This window comes from Mizuhopecten yessoensis, unplaced genomic scaffold (assembly GCF_002113885.1).
Source record: "Mizuhopecten yessoensis strain PY_sf001 unplaced genomic scaffold, ASM211388v2 scaffold8949, whole genome shotgun sequence".
Taxonomy (NCBI): domain Eukaryota; kingdom Metazoa; phylum Mollusca; class Bivalvia; order Pectinida; family Pectinidae; genus Mizuhopecten; species Mizuhopecten yessoensis.
Genome location: NW_018407803.1, coordinates 428,558 through 443,934, shown reverse-complemented (window position 1 = coordinate 443,934; position 15,377 = coordinate 428,558). Strand labels below are relative to the sequence as shown.

Sequence of the window (15,377 nt, the reverse complement as noted above, 5' to 3'; positions counted from 1 at the left end):
TTATTATATTCAAAAAGCTCACTACGTGTATTATTAGTTCTCAATCAAATCCTTTTAAATCACACAGTAAAATAGTGAAAATAGTAATACTAGTACATTTTTAAATCAGTATGAAAAAAATATATAGAAAACATGTTGCAAAAATATAATTTGTAATCTAAAGCAATTGAAATGAACAATATTAAAAGCTCCAAAAGCATATGGGAAAGTGTCATAAAATCAATAAGGCACTTGAGCCGTACATGGTTTCTTGATTATTTATAGGTGATACTTTTAACACATTATGCAAAATCCCTCAAAGCTGTAACATCAGTTTTACATGGTGAATCTTCAGCTGAGCCAAAATAGCACTAATCGGAAAACATTAATATGACGTCAAAATGTCTTGTAATAGGGTTACAACATTTTGTGACACATTTCAGTTTTTGGAATCATCCATTGTAATTATTTCCAGTGATATATATTATACCAGCAAGTAGTTCTTAAATTACATAGGTTAAACAAAATTCATCGTGAAAACAAAAACAAACAACAACACAAGCATACAAATTTAAATTTCAACAAAACTCACACTGTTCCTCTGTGTTTTTAGTGGGATAATAAGTAGAAATTAACAAGAAATATATGGACATCTGCAAATTAACATTGAATTTCAATGTTGATCAAATTAACATAACACTTGAAGAGTTCTGGACTTCTAAAAAGATATTTACTGTAGAAACATCTGAATAAAGAATTAACTACTTTAGTCAGTAGTTAAACAATCATTAATGAATATCATGTTAGGTTTATAAGTACATACATTGCCTGATGAATTCTAAACTTTAAAAGCATACATTTACTTATGTTCGCAAGCTAATATAAAAAGTCTTTGAATGTGCAAGATAAAGAATTTGTCATTTACATCGTACATAAGTAACTTCCAGCATTAATTAGCTCTGTAGAGCTATTTTTATTTCATTAAAGTAAAAAATATAAAAAATATACAATAACATGATATATCACAGCAAATTTTATTTACAACTAACACACAGGAAACAGTTAACCTGTTTAGTACTCTTGTTAGCAACATATTTACATACAGTAATACATTTGGCGCATCAGGGGCTACTCACTCCAACAATTTTACTACCATATATTTATACTATTATTTTTTGAACAAGCTAGACTCCGGGGGTATTGAGAGAAGCAGCTAGACTCTAAAAATGTCTCCAGAGAAGCGACTAGACTCTGGTTGTGAACACCCCTAGAGAAGCCACGATGAGAGCAGCTAGACTCCTGTGATACAAGAGAAGCCGCATCCCAGAGAAGCAGCTAGACTCTGAAAATGTCTTCAGAGAAGCACCTACACAGCCCAGAGAAGTGTGCAGCTAGACTCTGAAAATGTCTCCAGAGAAGCGACTAGGCTCTGTTTGTGAACACCCCTAGAGAAGCCATGATGAGAGCAGCTAGACAAATGTAAGTCATAAGTAAAGCCTGCATGGGCATTCACACATCCATTTTAAGATTAGAGAACTTGATTCTTATCTATGTACAATTAACATTTGTTACTATTACAAGGAAAAATGAGATCCAGCGTCCGCTAGTGGATGTACAGTGAAGGTCTGCGTACCCCATGGCCAGCTGATGGATTCCTAAATGGAATTCACTAGTCCAGCCATTAGAGTAATCAAAATTCAAAACAAGAAATGACCTGACAACATCAAATGCTACTATGCTCCTTTTGTTAAAACGTTCCAGAAATGAATACCATACAATCAATTTTGTGACAATTCTTAATTCACTCTCATTCAGTGAAAGGGCTATTGCAAACTCTAACTGCAATAAAGAATTTCCAAAATAATGACAAATATTTATAGTTATTATATCGTGTAATATAGAAGTACTAGAACCAAACTCAAAACGATAAAACAAAGATGTGAATATATAATATATAAAGTTCCAAAATACTTCCTATTTTGGGTCACCCTAGAGAATGAGCTGAGGACAACAAATTTTAAAAAGAAAACCTTGACAGAGCTTGTTTTCTTTTTGAATAAGAGAATGAACTAAGTTCAGTCAGATAAACATAATAAAAAGTCTACTTGATGAGGAACCACTATATGTAAAGGACATATAATTGTTTCCTGTTCAATACCATATATCTTACATAAGTTTCGCAGAATATTAATACAGATATTTAAGCACAAGTGAGAATATTTCAATATTCTGTCATATACTGAGGAAATATGTATCATGGTATTCAACAAGAAAAGCATTAATTTCTTAATTTTTTACACTTTGTGGTTTAAAGGTAAAAATAGTACTGCATCAACAAATTGCAAGATTTAGTAGTTTAATCTTCAATGTCATATTCTAATGACGCTATGCTTGACAACAAGGCTACTCATCGTTTTGAAAGGGCTACTCAACGCAATTCTACTGATTTCTGCAATTATCTGGTACAATTTCTTGAAAAAATGTTATCAATTATGTAGTTATATCAACAACTAAATGACATCAACAAAGCTGTACAAAAACAACCACTTGTTCTATCCATCACTTGACCTGCAGCTAAACAGAAAATCTATAGCTTTGAATACAGTAACTAGAAAATACCATTTTGATAGATCAATATAAAATCAATACAGGACTTATAGCTTTATCATCATATGTGAATATTATAAACATTATGTATATAGTCTTCACTACAGTGGATGGTGGTTAATAATAATTTCTGTTATTTTACTGGTAAAACATGTAAAAATCAATATTTATATATACTCAAGAGAAAAACGATTGTATCACATAAAATAAAGACTCAATAATGCAAAACATTCAAAAAAGCCAAAAGCTACACAAACTTGCAAATAAAAATTACCCCAGTATAATAACATATACAAACGTAACTGTAAACCATGGTTTAACTGCATTGTTTTATGACCTGTTTCTTCAAACATACTTTAGCATGTTTTCTTCATTCACGCACATATACCGCATGTAGAAATTATTTCACAAAAGTTATATTACACACAAAATCTATCCAATGCATAACTAAAATATGAACTTTATTTATTTAAAACAATTGGTGAAAGACGGGTGCGCTATCCACTGCACCACCCGACCACCCCCAAATTATAATTACATACAGAATGCATAATTATAATTACCTACAGAGCATATCACATGTTTTTATATTAAAAGCTATTACAAGTAAATACAATAAACAGAACAATAAACATAAAACATGAATGTGAATTGTATATAATCACATAAAAAGTATAATACACTTAATTTCTTGGTGTGAAACCTCATAATTAGTATCACTAAATGAAATACAATACTTGTCTGCATGGTACATTACATCATTTATTTATTATTCAAATAAAACATAACACATAATTTCATCCAAACAAAACAAACGTTTTTTGCTGAAGGCATGAGGAGCCATATGTTGACATGTGAGCCCTATACTGGGTACTTCAGTCCTTTTACTTCTTAGTGTGGTTTGGAACCTGACGATAGAGACACATGTTGACCCACTGTGATACCCAGAATCTCTCCTTCTTAACTTCATGTACCTCTTCTTCTCTTCCTTTCTGCTATTTGTGTGGAACAAGATAAACAAAAAACATTGTATGCCGAAATATTAGAATACTGGTAAAAACATGATCAGCACAATAAATGGATATTATATGCAGTTTTACATCAGTATGAAACATTACATAAAATGTTGTACAAGCATAATTTGTATTCTAAGACAATTACAATGAACGATTTCAAAAGCTCTAAAAGAGTCCTATGGAAAAGTATCATAAAATCAATGACTGCCATGTCACTTTAGCTGTGATGGAATGGAGCTTCTTGATAAATTAACTGTAGTAGTTGATACGTTTATACACAAAATCACTCCAGGTTGTATAATATCAATTGTGACAGTGAATCTAGAGCTTAGCCAACAAAGCACTGATTGGAAAACCTTGACATGTTAGCTGCAATAATTCTTTCCCAGTGTAATGCAATACATGGTATAATTACAGTAGTTGTTAGATATATAGATTAAACAAATTGTCACAAAACATAGAGGCATCATATATTGAATTTCTAGACAGCTTACTCTGGTTAAATATTCATGAAAAAGAAATGTATCTAAATTAGTCTTTGCTCTAAACAATTTAGCATTATTCTATGGAACAAACTTATAGAATATACACATACATCATAGAAACACACACTCAACAAAAGATGTTCAAATAACTTGTACAACATTATATCATTAAACAGTTAGTATAACCTCAACAACTGGAGAAGCTGCTTGTTATGAAGCTTAACCACATTGTAAATGCTAAGCTTCACTCACATGCAATTATATGTTAGTTGTAATGGGGGATTAGTGAGAAAACAATAGAAAAAAATCTGTATAAGAAGAATTGATAATCAATTTAAAGCATATTTCTGAACATTTTAAGGTTGGTAAGTATGGATTCTGAATTAAAAGATTCATGTAGCACAACCAAAAACATATTTTACACATTTGTGTAGATACGCTTCACATAGTCATTTGTCTGATCGAGGTGATAGAGTACATACCATACTATTCATCAAAATGTCACATATAAATATGTATTGGTTGTGCTACATAAGTCTTTTCACAATTAATTTAAAGCAGTATATCATTTATGAATATGTAAGTTAAGTATTGTCTAATGAATTCAATTACTAAAACATATATTTACTAATGCATGTTTACATGTAGCTTATCATAAAAAACAAGCTTGAATGTGATCAATAAATATAACCATGGCATTTACACTTCCTTATCATGAATACAACACTTCACTGGGTTGTCCCAGCAATAGACCATATCCAATCAACCTATATCACTATTCTAAGGCTGTTCCAGAAAAAAACCCACCATATCAATCTTTGTTACAATTTTTGAATAGATTCCTTTTAATCACCTGTGACAATACATCAGAGGTGGTATGCAGATTATTGGAAGAAGAAGGAAAATCACTCTTATTCACTGACAGTATATATAGTTTGACCCATTGCGACACCAGTAGTTTCTCCTCCACCTAGTAACTTCTCTCCCTCTCCTTCCTGCTGTGGGCGTGGAAGAACAAGAGCCACACATTGACACACTGTGACACAAATAGTTTCTCCTCCACCTAGTAACTTCTCTCCCTCTCCTTCCTGCTGTGGGCGTGGAACAACAAGAGCCACACATTGACACACTGTGACACCAGTAGTTTCTCCCCATTTTCCCCGTCCAGTCTGGCAACGGTCTCCATCATCCAGTCAGGGATTTGAGAATCCTCATCATACATGGGGCTGTATAAGTAACCCTCCAGATTTTGTTGAAGGCTATAAGTTAAGAAAAACGAAAAAAAATATCAAAATGGGTCAAAGCGTACCATGTAGTAGTGATCATGTAGAGATTTTCTATGCGTACCATGTAGTAGTGATCATGTAGAGATTTTCTATGCATACCATGTAGTAGGGATCATGTATAGATTTTCCATGCATACTGTGTAGTAGTGATCATGTAGAGATTTTCTATGCGTACCATGTAGTAGGGATCATGTAGAGATGTTCTATGCGTACCATGTAGTAGGGATCATGTATAGATTTTCTATGTGTACCATGTAGTAGTGATCATGTAGAGATGTTCTATGCGTACCATGTAGTAGGGATCATGCAGAGATTTTCTATGTGTACCATGTTGTAGTGATCATGCAGAGATTTTCTATGCGTACCATGTAGTAGTGATCATGTAGAGGTTTTCTATGCGTACCATGTAGTAGTGATCATGTATAGATTGTCTATGCGTACCATGTAGTAGTGATCATGTAGAGGTTTTCTATACATACCATGTAGTAGTGATCATGTAGAGATTTTCCATGCATACCATGTAGTAGGGATCATGTAGAGATGTTCTATGCGTACCATGTAGTAGTGATCATGTATAGATTTTCTATGAATACCATGTAGGAGTGATCATGTAGAGATTTTCCATGCATAACATGTAGTAGGGATCATGTAGAGATGTTCTATGCGTACCATGTAGCAGTGATCATGGAGAGATGTTCTATGCGTACCATGTAGTAGAGATCATGTATAGATTTTCTATGCATATCATGTAGTAGTGATCATGTAGAGTTTTTCTATGCGTACCATGTAGTAGTTATCATGTATAGATTGTCTATGCATACTATGTAGTAGTGATCATGTATAGATTGTCTATGCATACTGTGTAGTTGTGATCATGTAGAGATTGTCTATGCGTACCATGTAGTAGAGATCATGTATAGATTTTCTATGCATATCATGTAGTAGTGATCATGTAGAGGTTTTCTATGCGTACCATGTGGGAGGGATCATGTATAGATTTTCTATGCATCCCATGTGGTAGTGATCATGTAGAGATTGTCTATGCATACTGTGTAGTTGTGATCATGTAGAGATTGTCTATGCATACTGTGTAGTAGTGATCATGTATAGATTGTCTATGTGTACCATGTAGTAGTGATCATGTATAGATTTTCTATGCATACCATGTAGTAGTGATCATGTAGAGATTGTCTATGCATACTGTGTAGTAGTGATCATGTATAGATTTTCTATGTGTACCATGTAGTAGTGATCATGTAGGGATTTTCTATGTGTACCATGTAGTAGTGATCATGTATAGATTTTCTATGCGTACCATGTAGTAGTGATCATGTAGAGATGTTCTATGCGTTCCATGTAGTAGTTATCATGTATAGATTTTCTAATCGTACCATGTAGTAGTGATCATGTATAGATTGTCTATGCATACTGTGTAGTAGTGATCATGTATAGATTTTCTATGTGTACCATGTAGTAGTGATCATGTTTAGATTTTCTATGCATACTGTGTAGTAGTGATCATGTAGAGATTGTCTATGCGTACCATGTAGTAGTGATCATGTAGAGATTTTCTATGCATACCATGTAGTAGTGATCATGTATAGATTGTCTATGCATACTGTGTAGTTGTGATCATGTAGAGATTGTCTATGTGTACCATGTAGTAGTGATCATGTAGAAATTGTCTATGCATACTGTGTAGTAGTGATCATGTAGAGATTTTCTATGCATACCATGGTGTAGTAGGTAGAGGTCTTGTGTTTAGGTTTTCTTAGCTTCTGGTGGTATAACATCAATTTGTTCTAGTATGACAATATGCCATTATTCAATTCAATGGCATCATATTGGTTTTGGGTCAGCAGCTAGGTGTAACAGTTTCCAGGTGATATTCTTACTGATTCTATGTAAGGATTGTATCATTGGCTTTCCAGGACAAAGTTGATGACAAGATATTCATTGATTGAGTGATTGGAGACTAGATTAAGTGATCCTAAATCAAAATGGCACTATTCTGACCAAGAAGCTGTGTAGAGTCGGCCATACTGTGACCCATACCTACATTTACAAATGACGTAACATGACGCTCACCTTTGACCAAGTATGTCAATGTAGTCCTCATCATCCTGATTTTGTGGAATGGCGATCATCAACATGATACACTCAAACAGAAGTTCCATGAGATAGTCTAACTTGTCTGTCTGCAGACCGTCACAGAAACATTGGAGATAATCTTGCTGTTGTTCTGACAACTCCTTTCTGAACTCATCACCAAGGCTGTCAAACACATCCTGTAAGTATGATAACAGAAATGTTCCTCTTCTCTTTGTATTGGGTATATCAAACTGCATTAATAATTAAATATTGATAAAAAGGGTGTAATTCTTTCAATGGATAAACGTTTGAACAGCTGATGATGGTGGGCATACACTTTCACACTTGTTGATATTTATACATCAGAGTAACAGCCTACTTTACCTTTCTATGTTACTATATATACATCAGAGTCCAGCCTACTTTACCTTTCTATGTTAGTATCTATACATCAGTATACCAGCCTACTTTACCTTGCTATGTTAATATCTATACATCAGAGTAACAGCCTACATTACCTTTCTATGTTAATATCTATACATCAGAGTAACAGCCTACATTGCCTTTCTATGTTAATATCTATTCATCAGAGTAACAGCCTACATTACCTTTCTATGTTAATATCTATACGTCAGAGTAACAGCCTACATTACCTTTCTATGTTAATATCTATACATCAAAGTAACAGCCTACTTTACCTTTCTATGCTAATATCTATACACCAGAGTAACAGCCTACTTTACCTTTCTATGTTAATATCTATACATCAGATTAACAGCCTACTTTACCTTTTTATGCTTTGCTTGACACTTTGTCTTTTCTTGAGCCAGAGTCAGCCACAGACATTGTACATGTTGACACTGACAAACTGCCTTGAACTGTGGACAGAAATGTGATCAACTTTAAGTACAGAAATATAAAATGAAGAGGATGCTTCATATTTTTATTGTTAAGGTCTTACATAAAACAGGAATACGGCAACAGGTAGATTGATAGTAAGGACAAAAAATCTCATACAAATAAATATATACTCAAACGCAAATATTCCTGAGCACCAACAGTATGTTGGTCTACCATTGACACCGCAATGCTGACCACATCATGTGCGATGGTTGACGGCACAAATTATGTCCAGATGTTTTCCTATGAGATGTTGGAGGTCCAATAATTGGTCTCTACTGATAAATCTTGATTCATATTATTTTGAGCAGATGGACGTCAATGTGTATACCAGTCTCAAAAATGAGCGTTTTGCTGATGGCTTCATTTTGGAGCATGACTGATATAAGGGAGGATTGCTTATGGTTTGAGGAGAAATTTTCTTTGGTTTAAAAACACCTTCAATGATTGATAATCAGAATTTAGATAATGTCTTTCCCCTATTCAGATGAGATCCTAATTTTAAGGCCCCATATTGTGCCTTTTGCTAGGACTTGGGCATCACCTACATGTAACTCTTCAGCCAGAAAATGCAAGACCACATGTTGCAAGAATCTGACCTGATTTTCATGCAACACATGAAATTGTGATTATTAATTGGCCTTAATCCATCTAGCCCCAATTCGTTCCCAATCAGACACTTGTGGGATGAACTAGACAGAACCGTTCAAAACTGCCGTAACCGTCCAAATACCCTCTCCTCCCCCAGTTAGCCAATGCACTTGTCAAGGAGTGGAATAACATTCCTATATAGTCCATGCCCCTTCGAACTCAATACAATGCAGAATTAGAGATGCAATTGCTGCTTGAGGAAGAAATACATGATATTAGGGAATGGTTTCACAACTACTGCCATTTCAACTTTGAGAAACTTGAGGTACTATATGTCATTGGTTTAATGAAGGGCCCTAGCTTTGTTAAATATCCCTATAAAATTGTTGGTGGTAAGATCAATATTCAATGTTAACTATTACATCAAAAATTTGTACATAATGCTATAATATATCATTTCATCAACCCTTAAATTTGAAGTTGTTTCTTTTTCGTTTCAGTATAAATAAGTTAATATGAAATTACGCTATTTTTCCAATACAAATAATGGCCAGTCCATTAGACATAAACAGAAGGTCAGCACAGACTCATATTCTCACACCATTCTCAGCTTGGAATCTTTAGGAAGTTGACTAATTGACCAACACCCGCAACAACAATTAAATAAATACGACAAAGCATCTTATATACACATGTTGTATTAACAATGAATCTCTTAATCAATACCAGAATAAACAATTAAAAAAACTTCATGTCTTTGACATCCATACAGAAAAAGGGGTATGAAAAAAACATTTTTGGAGAAAAATAGCATTATAAAGATGAGATCTTATAATTGCCTCATCAAACAGCCTATTGTGATGAAAATTGAGGTTTTTGAAGTAAAACCAATTTTCATGATGTAATACTTACCATAACTTTAGTATGCATATACAATACCTACACCCATCTTTGTAGCCCAAAAACAAAAGATTCAAATATCCCTACCTCCCTACCGTGATGTAGCCCATATCTCGATGACAGAGCCAGGGAGTGATCTCCCTTCCTCAAACCCCTTTTATGGAGCCTAAAGGCAGCCGGGATGAGGAGGCAAGGGGAGGAATACAGGGTGGGAACTCCATAAAGTTATGGTAAGTATTACATCATGAAAATTGGTTTTACTTCAAAAACCTCAATTTCATTTCAGTAATAATTACCATAACTTTAGTATGCGAATTCGTCTTACCGTAGTGGAGGCTTCGAATCCAGGCAGACCAGGCTGACGGAACAAACTCGAGACATGCTCAAGGTAGGGAAAAGGTTCAAGGAACCCCCCTAATAAAGCCCCGAAAGTAATAAAAAAAAAATGGAAAACCTCGCCGTGAAACGAGCAGGTGTACCACCGTGGTGCCTGATAGCATTCTATTTAAAAATAACTGAATTACTGTGGAGGAACAGCCACAGACTGTGCAACCACCACCAGTCCAAGGGAATACAATCCATCAGAATGAGAAGCCAATGACCGGAGATAAAAATCCGTGAAGGTAGTCTGTCCGCGCCAGGAAGCCGGAAAGGGGGACCCATTGAGGAGGGCCCATGACGCAGAAAGGGCCCTGATCTCATGAGCTCTCGTCTTATACAACGCCCGAACCTGATCATCTGAGTGGTCGTAACCGTACTTGATGAACTGACAGATCCATCTAGACACTGACTGACAGGAAATATCCTGCTGACCCTGCTTATTGGGCAAGAATAGACGAGATTGAGGACCCCCCCCCCCCTGGTTTTATCGAGGTAAAACCTAAGCACCCGACAGGGACAGAGCAACCTATCCTGTTCCTCAGACCCAATGAAGGCAGTCAAAGACGGAATCTTAATAGGATCAGGCTAGAAGCCAGGAACCTGATTCTAAGCCATGAAGCCAGTGAGAAGGATAACGGCAGAGTAATTCCTGGACCACCGGAGGCAAGAGGGGTGAGAAGACAAGGCATGAATTTCACTCCTCCTTCGACCTGAGGCCAGAGTAATAAGAAATACCGCCTTGTAGGTAACAAACTTCAAGGAGGCAGACGATAAAGGCTCATAAGGTACCCGCATCAGCGATTCGAGCACCAGTGGCAAATTCCATTGCGGAGTCAACTGCCAGACCCTAGGCCTGTCCAACCCACACACCCTAATCAAGGCAGAAAGAGAGGAGGACGAGCCTACCTCCGGCCTACCATGAATAGAGAGCACACTAGCAATGGCCGTGCGATAACCAGCGATAGTGCCAGGGGCAGGATTGCGGTCCCTAAACAGCCAAAGAAGGAAGTCCGCAATCACCTGGACAGTAGCCTTGCTCGGATCATCCTTCCTGCCGACACACCAATCACAGTAAACCTTCCATCGTGATTGGTATACGGCAGATGGGGAAGATCTTATTGATCGAATGATGCGATCTGACACGTCCCTAGAAACGCCCGCCTGAGTGAGGCCTCCTGAGATAGCTTTCACGCGTGAAGGTGGAGGATCTCCGGACGAGAGTGCATCGTCCTGGACCGAGGCTGACGAAGGAGGTTGGCTCTGTGAGGAAGAGCTAGGGGCTCTTCCACCAGAAGCGACAAAAGCTCCGGAAACCAAGGCTGCCTCGTCCACAGGGGCGCTATCAGGAGGAGGGAACACTGATGCTCCCGAAACTTCTGCAGCACCCTCCCCACCAGGTTGAAGGGCGGGAATGCATTCCCTCCCAATCCAGAGACAGAGCATCCAGAGCCCAAGCTGGATCTGGAACCGGAGAGACAGACGTTGGCAACTGATTGTTCAGTGAAGTGGCGAACAGGTCTATGTGGGGCCTGTCTCACACCTGACAAATTCCCTCGAAAATCGAGGGATTCAGTTGCCACTCTGTCAAAACCGGCTGCCGGCGCCTGGAAAGAGTATCCGCCAGAACAATCATCCTGCCTGGAAGATGCTTGACACAAATTGTCAACTGCATTTCCTGACAAAGAAGAAGAATGCGGATAGCGAGGGCACACAGGGTGTGATACCTGATTCCCCCTGTCTCTTCAGATATGCGACAACTGTAGTGTTGTCAGTAGCCACACAAACCACCTTGGAATGCAGGATCTCCCGCAGAGACTGCAGAGCGATTAGAACAGCCCTCATCTCGAGCACCTTTATGTGCTCCGAGAGCTGTTCCCCAGACCACTCCCCCGACCGGCAATGCCTGTCGAGGTAAGCTCCCCATTCTGTCATGGATGCATACGTGTACAGGGTCATAGTGGGAACTGGCTTAGAAAAAGGAACCCCTCGGAGAACATTGTCCTGATGAGTCCGACAGCGTGCAAATTCCTTGACCGACTGGTTCAGAGGAAGCCAGGCTTCCAAATCCCTTGAAGAAGGGACCCAGTTGGCAAGGAGAAACATCTGGAGAGGCCTGATGTGAAGTCTCCACATCGGCCAGGGCGTTGAGATATCCCAGAAAACTGAGAAACAAACGTTCCTGGACTTGAAACCGGCCGATGAAGGTCAGAGCAAAAGCCATGGCCTTCTCGAACTTCTCCATCGGTGGATGCCCTGAACCGTATTGAAACGGTTCCCCTGGAAAACAAAATCCCGAGATGGGGAAACCTCCGACTTTTCTCTTGAAGGAATGAAGCTGATCTTGAGTAAGACTTTCAGAACCAATCGGGTGACCTGCACTAGAGACTCTCTCACTAGGTGGAGCATGAGGGAATAGTCGAAATAGATGTGAACATCTATTCCTCGAGAGTGCAGGAATCCCACGACCACCTGCAACAGCTTGGTGAAAACCAAAGGTGCAGTCGTGAGCCCGTACGGCATTGGCCGGAACTGGAAAACCTTTCCGTTGCACGTAAAACGGAGGTACTTCCGTGCCGACTTCTTGATGGGGATATGGAAGTAGGCATCCTTTAGATCTACTGAAGTCGCCCACATTCCCTCTCTCACGGAGGCGATAATACCCCAAGGAGTCTCCATCTTGAAGTGAGGAAAATCTACGTGCCTGTTGAAGGCACTTAGATCTATGATGGGACGCCACGCCCTGGACTTCTTCCGAACCAGAAACATTCTGAAGTAGAACCCGGGAGTACATACCGACATAGGAACCTCCTTGACCGCGCCCTTGGTAAGCATAGTCCTTACTTCTTCCTGGAGCGCCAGAGCCTTTTCCGGATCCGTTGGTGGAGGGAAAAAGATTGGCTCTGATGCTAAGGGCGAATCCCGAACTAGCGGAATGCCTAACCCTTCCTTGACCACAGACAAGGCCCATGCGTCTTCCGTTATTTCCTTCCACTCTGGAAGGAAAGCGGAAAGACGAACCCCCACAGGAAGATCTGGTAAAAACACCTAAAAAACCTTAACAAACACCATAATGATGTAACCCTCATATTTAAATATTCAGGATGCAGAAAAAATAATATTATTTTATGCCAACTACGTAATAAGGCCAGTAATTTGAACTTTGACCTTTATAATGATCACTTGTCTGGATCACCTACTTGTGATTGCAGACAGGATCAAGAAACCCCCTACCATTACTTTTTTGAATGTCAAAATTTTAATAACCAAAGACATGTTCTGATGAACTCTTTACCGAATGATAATCATATGCATAATAATATAAATGTCTTTCTCAATGGTTGTTCACAATGTAGTGATGATATAAATGCTTCTATACTTGAAAAGGTATCAGTCTTTATCACTGATACAAAGAGATTCCTTAACCACCATTAGTTGTTTCTGTACTGTGAATAATAAAATTCATCTTGCTTACAAGTCTTTCTATTAAAAAAATAAATAAAAAAATAATATAATTCTTACTTTATAAATTGATAAAATAAATTGATGAATGTAGGTGGTTGGATGATGATGAAAAAATGATGACTTCTGCTGAAAATAATTAACTATATACAAAATATGTACATTGTATTATCAAAAATCTCCTAGTGTTGCATGGCGAGGATCCAAGGTCTGCTGGGGTGAATGACCAAAGCCAGTGTATGGCTAAGGACTTTGTATGGTCAGAATCCCTAGTAGCTTATGGATCTCTTGCTGCCCAACACTGGGGGATCCTTGGTCTAAATAAATGAGGCATATATATATTTATTTAACTAAAACTTATATATAGTTTATATTTGTTTGTAATTCTGGCTAGGAGAGGACTTATATAGGCATAGCCTGTTGTCCAATCCTTTTGATTTTTCAATAAAATTTACTGAAATGAAATGAAGATCTGGTCGAGGCAGATCAAGACATTGCCAGGCAAGAGAACCGTCTGCTGACCCGAAGACTATTCCTGCGGGAGAAGGACCTAAGCATGAGTCGAGAGGACTGCAGTCCCCCGGCCAAACTCGTCGTCTGACACGACCAAGGAGAGAAGAAGAGAGTCAGGAACCCTTCTTCTTAACCCAGGAGGGTTCCTACCCTTCTTACCCTTCCCTTTGTTGCCCTTGAAGGGAAGCTTATACTTGGGCTACGCAGAAGACTGCGAAGACGAAGGTTTAGACTTCTTCTTAGGAGGCGCTGATCCCTGCAAGGTACTGGCCTTCCCAGCCTGAATCCTCTTCACCAGAAGTACATAGTCGACCCAGTCCTCCTTTAAGTCCTTTTGAATAGAAGGAAGGGCCCCTCCAAAAAGAGTGGACCCTGAGAAGGGGGCAGTCAACAATCAGGAGCGATAAGGCTCATCGACTGGGCGGTTTTTCAAAACTGAAAACCACCTAGCCAACAAGACATTGACGAGCGATGACACCTGTAAAGCTGCAAGTTCCCTCGATTCCAGCATAGCTGGTAAAGGGGCAAGCAGGCCATCATGTGTGGCATAGTCAGTGGCATGCACCTCCGACAAATTGCCAACACTACGGATTGAAGAAGAATTCTTCTCTAAAACCCAAGACTGGGCGGTGGCCAGAGCTGAAGACACAATAGTGCCTTCTGGCAGAGAGCGGTCCGACTGAGCGGACACCCGAGGAGCCACCAAAGAACCCAAAAGGGTGGTGGACTTGGGGACAGATGACGCCGAAGGTGGTTGGCAAACCTCCTCCCCAAGAATCCTGGAAACGTTGGCCCTAAGGCCCCGCATACCGGACAACACATGCTGGGCCTCAACCTCAGCAGCCTCAGGGTCACCATCATCCTTGACATCCTCCTCAGAGTGCAAGCCCTTCTGAGGACCGTCAACAGACTACTCGGAAAGACCAGCGTCTATATCCGAGCAACCAGGTGAAAGATGAAAAACATCATCGTCCTCTGCTCTCCGCGAGGGAGAGATCAAACCCCAAGGATTCCAAGAGGAAAAAGCCATGGGGTTAGTAGCCAAAACCCTACCCTTGGACCCAGAGACCAACGAGCCTGCCTGAGAGGCAGAAGTCTTAAAGGTCCAACACACCTTCTTAGGACCAGCCCGATAAGGCCCCCGAAATAGCAGAACGTTGAGGGGGGGG

At 38.9% G+C, this 15,377-nt stretch overlaps 1 protein-coding gene across 6 annotated transcripts in view; it reads right to left on the bottom strand.

Moving 5' to 3' along the window:
- Window positions 1-1,036: 1,036 nt before the first annotated feature.
- Window positions 1,037-15,377, bottom strand: part of LOC110456924 (E3 ubiquitin-protein ligase rnf213-alpha-like) — a 298,096-nt gene continuing 283,755 nt past the window's right edge. For 5 of the 6 annotated variants that reach the window (XM_021507988.1, XM_021507991.1, XM_021507993.1 and 2 more), the window contains 3 exons: window positions 8,253-8,342; window positions 7,462-7,661; window positions 1,037-5,346 (listed from right to left, as the gene is read on the bottom strand). In XM_021507988.1, coding sequence (XP_021363663.1) covers window positions 5,151-5,346; window positions 7,462-7,661; window positions 8,253-8,342 — 486 coding nt within the window. In that variant the 3' untranslated portion in view covers window positions 1,037-5,150. The remainder of the gene's footprint in view (window positions 5,347-7,461; window positions 7,662-8,252; window positions 8,343-15,377) is intronic. The other variant, XM_021507990.1, reaches the window with a different exon arrangement.